Consider the following 9,262-nt stretch of genomic DNA (forward strand, 5'->3'; position numbering starts at 1 on the left):
TAAATTCTTCAGTTTACAAATGTCATTTTTGTTTTAAATCGTACGGTAATGATTTATGAATTTCATCACAAACCAAACACACGAGTCATCTAGACTTGCCCAAGTAACTACGCTGGATCCTTACATTTTTGTCGAATATGTAAAGACAGTAACAAACCAGATCAGTCTGTAGTAAAGATTCTAGCTACAAGATATGCATAAATGTAATTAACGAACAGATTCTAGTTTGTAGCTATCCATTTCTGGGTGTTTCCATAAGTTCACTGGACAATCTCAGTAAAATTCCAATTTGGCTGTAATTGAGTTTTGCTGGCTTGGCCCAATTTGCAGATTTTAGTTGTTGTGCTGTTGTTTGAGGACAGCACAAGGACCGATAACTCTTTTTTTTGGGACAACATGGTTAGATAACTAATCAATGAGAGACGGAGAGTTGCTATGGAGGAGAATAACTATGGTGATTTTATCTAAACTTAAAAAAAAAGGCTTGCATGAAAAAATATAGTTTCATATGTACTGAACGAAGTTCTGGAAAAAATATATTACTTTTTCATTGCTATGGAAGAGATAACCATGGTGATTTTATCTTAACTTTTTTTCATAAGAGGCTTGAATGAAAAGTATAGTTTCACATGTACTGAATGAAGTTCTGGAAAAAATATATGTTACTTTTTCCAAAAAAATAAACAGAAAATGAGTTAGATCGTTAACAACTTGGAAACGAAATCTACTCTCATACCATAATCTATTGCGGAAAATGTTATCTTATTGTATTGTGTCGTTGTGTTATTGAATATGAAGAGTACAACACACACCAACATGAACCAACATCAACACAACACCGGAGTGGCTCATCCATCTTATATATTGCTAAGGATCCCTTCCAATAATCCGATGTGAGACATTTATCCCTAATACGCCCACTCGAGATGATGGCTTTTTGAGAGTCAATCTTGGAATGTTCGGGCAAGGATCGATGGGCCAACTTTGGGCCAGATCGATGTGGATCGGGTTAGACTGCGTGGATCGGGCTCTGATACCATGTTAAGCTAGATGGGCTTCCAACCTAAAACCAATTGGTGCTAAGTGGAGTGGCCCATCCATCTTATATATTGCTAAGGATCCCTTCCAATATCCGATGTGGAACATTTATCCCTAATACGCCCCCTCGAGATGATGGCTCTTTGAGCGTCAATCTCGGAATTTTCGGGCAAGGATCGATGGGCCAACTTTGGGCCAGATCGATGTGGATCGGGTTAGACTGCGTGGATCGGGCTCTGATACCATGTTAAGCTAGATGGGCTTCCAACCTAAAACCAATTGGTGCTAAGTGGAGTGGCCCATCTATCTTATATATTGCTAAGGATTCCTTCCACTATCCGATGTGGGATATTTATCCCTAATATTGTCTGAGCATTTTATCAAAAAGAGGAGTGACGTTAGCAATGACGTACTTAACTTATAAGATAATGGGAAAAATAATTATTTTTCTGGTTTGTTGTCCAAAATATATTTTTCTTTTCCCTCTAGTTTGTTGTTCAAGGTATCTTTCATTTATTTATATAGAGAACATTAGTAAATCAGTCACTCAAGTGAATCAAACATAAACTGAAAGAAAAATAAACAGGAGTATAACCAGAGGGATCGAAGAATGACAGAGAATGAGGGAAAAGTAAAGCTTCTAGGGTGTTGGGCAAGCCCTTTCAGTCGTAGGGTCGAGATGGCTCTCAAACGCAAAGGCATACCATACGAATACTTGGAGGAAGCCTTGCCCAACAAGAGCCCTTTGCTTCTTGAGCTTAACCCATTCACAAGAAGGTTCCCGTTCTTGTACACAACGATAAAATATTACCCGAGTCACATCTAATCCTCAAGTACATCGACGAAACATGGAGTAACAATCCAATTCTACCTCAAGATCCCTACGAGAAAGCCATGGCTCGATTCTGGGCAAAATTCATCGACGAGCAGGTATATCCAACAAAACATGCTAATTATAAATTATTATTTTTTTGGGTCAAAGCTAATTCATAAATCTTTTTTCTTTTTTTTGTTGATCTTGCAGATTCTTACTGTAGGATTCAGGTCTCTAGTAAAAGCAGAGAAGGGGAGAGAGGTCGTATTGAAGAAGCTCGAGAAAAGTTTGCGTTTCTTGAGAAGGAAGTCACTGGAAAAGATTTCTTCGGTGGCAAGACAATCGGATTTGTGGACATGGTCGCAGGAAGTATAATCCCGTTTTGTTTGGCTCGTCTTTGGGAAGGTATGAGAATAGATGTGATTCCAGAGGACGAGTTTCCAGAGCTAAACAGATGGATCAAAAATCTGAAAGATATTGAGAGCGTGAGGGAATGTATACCTCATAGAGAGAAACAAATTGAGCACATGATGAAAGTTTCAGAGCGATACAAATTGGCCTAGAAGAGAAGATCATCTGAAATGTTTACAATACATATGCTTGCATGGCTTTGTTCTGTAAACGTTTGAAATAAAAGTGGAGTGTAGCTCGTACTGGCAGTAGACACTTTTGTATGATAATGATATCTTAAAAGGTTGACAATATATTATATGTTTGTATTTTGATTTGTAGGAAATAAAATGGAAATTGCTAGACAGTTCCATCCACTTAGAGGTGTGAGATTTTTAAGATATTCAGGAATATGTAATCTTTGGTTTACAGTATTATATAAAAATAGATTTCCCGTCTCTCAAAGTTACGGAGTCACCTCCATTATTAGTATACATACCCGGTTTAGCGGTTTAGAAGCTAATTTAACTTAGTGGTTTAGTCTTGGTTAGTGTACAGTTTACTATATAAGCAAATGTAAATGTTCATTTCTAAAGTAGAAAAAGATATTTTGTATAACAAACTTCTTCATCTCTCCCAAAAGCTTGTTCGTAATATGGTATCAGAGCTTAAATTGAGCTTGATTTTCGCATGATCTAGCTTGATCAAGCTCGTTTTCTGTTCTTCCTCAAGCTTCGATGGTGTCAGTGAAGAAGATTCCTCGTCGATCGAACCGTACCACAACTTCATCGTCTCGGAATGCTCCGATCGCTTCTCCGGCGTCTTCTGGTCCGGATCTTCAGGCTATGCGAGCTTCCACAGGTGTTGTTCCCACGGATTCGATTCACTCACCGTTCTTTATGCATACTTCCGATCATCCAGGTTTACAGCTCATTTCTCTCAAACTTGATGGCTCTAACTTTGATGATTGGGAAGCTGCTTTGAAGATAGCTCTAGATGCGAAGAATAAAATTGGTTTTATCGATGGATCGTTACCTCGTCCTCCGGAATCCGATTTAAACTTTCGCATATGGTCTAGATGCAATAGCCTTGTTAAGTCATGGATTCTTAACTCGGTTTCGACTCAGATCTATCGTAGTATCCTTCGACTGAATGATGCTACTGATATCTGGCGTGATTTACACAGTAGGTTTCATATGACAAATCTGCCTAGAACTTACAACCTTACGCAGGAGATTCAGGATTTACGTCAGGGTTCTTTGACTCTCTCGGATTATTTCACCAAACTCAAGACGCTGTGGAGTAATCTGGAGAACTGTGAAGAAGCTGATGATCCTTGTACCTGTGGTAAAGCACAAAGACTTCAGCAGAAAGCGGAGCGTGCTAAGATTGTGAAGTTTTTGGCAGGGTTGAATGAATCTTATGCTGTGATCAGACGTCAAATCATTATGAAGAAGACGCTTCCTTCTCTTACTGAAGTTTATAACATTTTGGACCAGGATGACAGTCAGAAGAGTTTTGCTACTGCTATCTCTCCGGCTGCTTTTCAGGTATCTTAGACTGTTACTTCAACTCCTGCTTCTTCAGCTATATGTTATGTCCAATCTGGTGCGCATAAAGGCAAGCCTATTTGCTCGTTCTGCAACAAAGTTGGCCATATAGCAGAGAGGTGTTATAAGAAGCATGGTTTTCCACCAGGCTATCTATCTAAAGGCAAGACTCCTGATAAGCTCCAGAAACCGTTACCTGTTGCCGCTCAGATGAACTTGTCTTCTCAGCCTGATGTGAAGTCTGCTAATTTTGATGGACTCATTGGCAATCTCACTAAGGATCAGATCCAAAAGTTCATTGCTATGTTCAGTTCTCAGCTACAGAACACTACAGTCTCGCATACAAATGAAGCTTCTACTTCTCAAGCTCATGATGAGATTACGGGTATCGCTTTCTCTCCGTCTACATTTTGCTTCATTGGTATTTTGACTGTATCTCAAAATATTTTGGGACATGAGACTTGGGTTTTGGATTCAGGAGCTACTCATCATGTTTCTCATGATAGGTCTTTGTTTACTACTTTGGATACATCTATTCAAAGCTCTGTGAATTTACCAAATGGATCTCTGATCAAGATTAGTGGCATTGGCAACATTCGGTTAAACAAACACATTCTTCTCCGAAATGTTTTGTTTATACCTGAGTTTCGTCTACATCTTATCAGTATTAGTTCCTTGACGACTGATCAAGGTTCTAGGGTGATATTTGATCCTTCTTCTTGTGAAATACAGGATCGTACCAAGGCTGTGATGATTGGTCAGGGTAGAAGGATTGGTAACCTGTATGTGCTCGATGTTGAAGACAATTCTACACTGGTTAATGCAGTTGTGGATATTGGAACTTGGCACAACAGGCTCGGTCACGCTTCTCTCTCCCGACTTGATCTGATATCAGAGGATTTGGGAACTACACGACAGAAGAATAAAGGAAATACTTATTGTCATATATGTCATTTGGCGAAGCAGAAGAAATTATCTTTTCCCTCTTCAAACAATATGTGTAATTCGATCTTTGAGCTTTTACACATTGATGTTTGGGGGCCATTTTCAGTTGAGACAGTTGATGGATATAAATATTTTTTGACGATTGTGGATGATTATTCTCGAGCAACATGGATTTATTTGATGCGTACAAAGAGTGAAGTTCTTACAGTATTCCCTGCATTTGTTACGCTTGTTGAGAATCAATACAATGTGAAGGTTAAGTATGTTCGATCTGATAATGCACCCGAGCTTAAGTTCACGGCATTCTTCAAAGAGAAAGGGATTCTACCTTTTCATTCTTGTCCTGAGACTCCGGAACAGAATTCAGTCGTCGAACGTAAGCACCATCACATATTGAATGTTGCTAGAGCCTTCATGTTTCAGTCCCAAATACCTTTGGCGTATTGGGGAGATTGCGTGTTGACTGCGGCATTTGTTATCAATAGGACACCCTCTCCTTTACTTGGCAGCAAGACTCCGCATGAACTTCTCACTGGTAAGAAACCGTTGTATGATCAGATAAGAACTTTTGGTTGTTTGTGTTATGGTTCAACATCACCAAAACAGAGACACAAGTTTCAGCCTAGATCGAGAGCATGCGTCTTCTTGGGGTATCCTTCCGGCTACAAGGGGTACAAGTTGTTGGATTTGGAGACACATCAGGTTTCTATTTCTCGCAATGTCACATTTCATGAGGAGATATTCCCTATGGCTGTTAGTCCTTTATCTGAAGACGGCTTACACCTCTTCACATCACCACAATCTTTGTCCTCAGGTACCTCACATATATCACCATCACCACCACCAAATATTTCTCCATCTCCTAATCTTTCACCACAAATTTCTACTCGAATCAAGAAACAACCTGCCCATTTACAGGATTATCATTGTTTTAACTTGGATTCTAACGTCACATATCCTATTTCATCTTTATTATCCTATTCTAAAATCTCCACTTCTCATTTGTCTTACATCAATAACATCACCAAAATCCCTATTCCTCATTCATTTTCTGAGGCAAAGGATGATAAAGAGTGGTGTGAAGCCGTAGATAAAGAGTTTGGAGCAATGGAGGATACAAATACTTGGTCTATTACTTCTTTACCGACTGGGAAGAAAGCTATTGGGTGTAAAATGCTTTATTCTTTGAAGTTCAATACCGATGGAACCCTTGAACGACGAAAGGTTCGTTTAGTAGCTAAGGGTTTTACTCAGAAAGAAGGTTTGGACTATACAGAGACGTTTTCCCCCGTGGCTAAGATGACAACAGTACGTTTTCTGTTGAAAGTAGCGGCTTCTCGAAATTGGTTTCTTCATCAACTGGATATTTCAAATGCATTTTTAAATGGCGAGTTAGATGAAAAAATCTATATGAAGATTCCAGAGGAGTATGCAGAGAGGAAAGGAATCACATTGCCAAAGGGGTCTGTTTTTCGCCTACACAAATCGATATATGGTCTAAAACAGGCATCACGCCAATGGTTCATTAAGTTCTCTGCTGCTCTGTTACGTTTGGGCTTCACGAGAGCAACAGGTGATCACACTCTATTTCTTAAAACATGTGCTGATGGAAATTTTCTTGCGGTGTTAGTATATGTGGATGATATTATTGTGGCAAGTACAAGTGCTTCTATATCCAAAGGGTTGATTCATGACTTGTCTCAACAATTCAAATTGAGAGACCTTGGTGTTTTGAAGTATTTTTTGGGACTCGAGATAGCTCGTTGCAGTAAGGGAATCTCTATTTGTCAGAGAAAGTATGCTTTGGAGACTCTTACCGCAACAGGAATGCTTGGATGTAAGCCAATCTCGACTCCTATGATTCCGAATCTTCATTTGTCTATTGATGAGGGGACTCCTATTGACAATCCAGAGATGTATCGAAGTCTTGTTGGTCGGCTCATGTATCTTACGATAACTCGACCAGATATTACATATGCTGTCAACAGACTTTGTCAATTCTCTTCTGCTCCTAAGTCACCTCATCTTCAGGCGGTTTATAGAGTGTTGCAGTACATCAAAAGAACTATTGGACAGGGTCTTTTCTACTCAACTTCCGCTGACTTGACTCTGAAAGGCTTTGCTGATGCAGATTGGAACTCATGCCGTGATAGTAGACGATCTACTTCAGGCTTGTCTATGTTTCTTGGTGACTCATTGATATCTTGGAGATCACAGAAACAAGACACTGTCTCTTGTTCTTCTGCAGAAGCAGAGTATCGGGCTTTATCTCAGGCTTCGAAGGAGATGGTTTGGTTGATCAAACTCGTTAATGATCTGAAGGTTCGATCACCCACTCCAATCTTATTTTCTGATAGTACTGCGGCTATCTACATTGCTACAAATCCGGTGTTTCACGAACGAACTAAGCATATAGAGAATGATTGTCATTTTGTTCGGGAACTGCTTGATCGAGGTACACTCAAGACTCTTCATGTTCGCACAGCTGATCAGGTTGCAGACATTATGACTAAACCATTGTTTCCTCATCAGTTCAATCATCTTAAGTCCAAGATGAGCCTTCATAACATTTTCGAAATCTCATCTTGAGGGGGCATATTGGTATACATACCCGGTTTAGCGGTTTAGAAGCTAATTTAACTTAGTGGTTTAGTCTTGGTTAGTGTACAGTTTATTATATAAGCAAATGTAAATGTTCATTTCTAAAGTAGAAAAAGATATTTTGTATAACAAACTTCTTCATCTTTCCCAAAAGCTTGTTCGTAATATCCATTGAAGCACAAGTAGACTTATGGGGATCAGATTAATAATTTTGACCATGAGCCAAATTACTTCGTTCTGAGTTGTACTGATTAAAATTAAGATCAAGACTAGAACAATCATCTTTAAACTAAGTTCAGTCTAACTACTCAAGATAATTATCTATCTACCCTCGAAAGATTATTTGGAATTTTAATTACAATAACCAATCAAATTTAAAAAAAAAACCTAATTTTGGTAGAATGGAGTTGTTTTATCTCTATCTAAGAAAAATATATAGTGGATGAAAAAAACAGAAAACATAATATTATAATGGGTAAATTTTATCAGGCCATAGACCTATTTACAGACATAAATCTAAAACAGGCTTCCGTATACAATGATGACTTACAAACAAATGTATAAAACACTTATTCTTAAGGTAAATTACATCAAAGTTAATATGTTTTTTACTAAAAGAGCACACAAATAAAAAAATGATCGAAATATATTTTATTAAGATGATAAAAGACCATTATATCATTATTGTATAGACATATAAATACAAATAATTATTTAACTAAGTAATAAAAAATTGTTATTATTATTATTTTTTGTAATTTTTTAAATTTCTTTCAGAATTTTGTTTTGAAATTCAAAATTCTTTTTAAAATTTTATTTTAATTTTAACTATTTATTTATTTTTATAATCCTAAACTATACACTTAAAGCCTCAACCCTTAAATATAAATTCAAAGTCTAGTTTAGATTAGTTAACTATATAGATATAAGTGTCTATTTGCTTCTTTAATAAAATATTTTGGTTATTTTAACCGTTGTATACTATATTTATGATAAAAAAAATTTAGGATCATCCTAAAATTTTTTCTCTATATTTAAAACCATCAAAAAGTATAAAAGTTAGTATGGGCAATCTTAAAATCAGTAAACAGGCCATATGTTGCAGTCCTCTCGTCCCAAAACGTTTTCAATTTATAAAATATTTAAAGCTATTTTCTAAAATTTTATAAACATTTTTGAAAATTACATTATAAAACGGTTTTCAAATTTTAATTTTTATTGTATTTATATTTAAATGATTGTAATTTTTTTTAAATAATTAATTAACTAAAATATATTTTTTTTTCTATTTTTTTTAAATTACAAAATCTCCGGCGAATATTATGAAATTTTCACGAATATTATCCGTCAAAAGTTTCTAACGAATATCATCTTTCGGAAAGTTTCAACAAATATATTATTTATCATAAATTTTTGAGAAATATTATCTACCATAAATTTCTGACGAAAATATTCTTTGGTATTTTGTCAAAAATATGATTATTGAAATTCGTGAGAAATTCAGCAGATAGCCCGAAAAAATTCTAACTAAATATGTCTTTTCTAACAAAATAAAATCGACATTTTTTCGTCGAAAATTTGTCAAAATGACTTTTTCAAAATAAAAAAATCTATTTTTCGTAGTGTTAATATGTTGATTCACATGAATAACAAATGCATATATCTTTAAATTACAATATAATAGCCTGTTAAATCCAACGCAAGATATAAACTTGGGTTGCTCCAACTTCTAGGTTGGTTCAAGTATTAAAAACGTTATTCACAAGAGTTGCTTTTAAAGCTCACTGTATATTTGAATCTAATACTTGTTTCATAACAACATTTCAATAGATGCAAGAAAATAACAATATACATTTATAAATAAATTTCCACGTTTTGTATTTGATTTTCTTGCAAAGTTCAACAACATCATTCGGACAAAATC

At 36.2% G+C, this 9,262-nt stretch overlaps 2 protein-coding genes across 2 annotated transcripts; both read left to right on the plus strand.

Annotated features, from left to right (window-relative positions):
* The first annotated feature begins 1,459 nt into the window (after positions 1 to 1,459).
* On the plus strand, positions 1,460 to 2,613 carry LOC103868034 (glutathione S-transferase U1). Its single transcript, XM_009146125.3, is given in 4 exon segments — positions 1,460 to 1,802; positions 1,805 to 1,968; positions 2,063 to 2,114; positions 2,117 to 2,613. Coding segments are annotated over 4 exon segments (669 nt in total). The 5' UTR covers positions 1,460 to 1,648; the 3' UTR covers positions 2,416 to 2,613.
* Positions 2,614 to 2,920: 307 nt separating this feature from the next.
* Positions 2,921 to 8,454, plus strand: LOC117134186. The gene has a single exon (XM_033292123.1). The coding sequence runs from the start codon at positions 2,980 to 2,982 to the stop codon at positions 3,799 to 3,801; it is 822 nt and encodes a 273-aa protein (XP_033148014.1). The 5' UTR covers positions 2,921 to 2,979; the 3' UTR covers positions 3,802 to 8,454.
* Positions 8,455 to 9,262: the final 808 nt, after the last annotated feature.

This window comes from Brassica rapa, chromosome A05 (genome assembly GCF_000309985.2).
Source record: "Brassica rapa cultivar Chiifu-401-42 chromosome A05, CAAS_Brap_v3.01, whole genome shotgun sequence".
Classification (NCBI taxonomy): domain Eukaryota; kingdom Viridiplantae; phylum Streptophyta; class Magnoliopsida; order Brassicales; family Brassicaceae; genus Brassica; species Brassica rapa.

Coding starts and splice junctions, on each gene's coding strand:
- LOC117134186 (XM_033292123.1), top strand. CDS start 2,980: ATGGTGTCAGTGAAGAAGATTCCTCGTCGATCGAACCGTACCACAACT.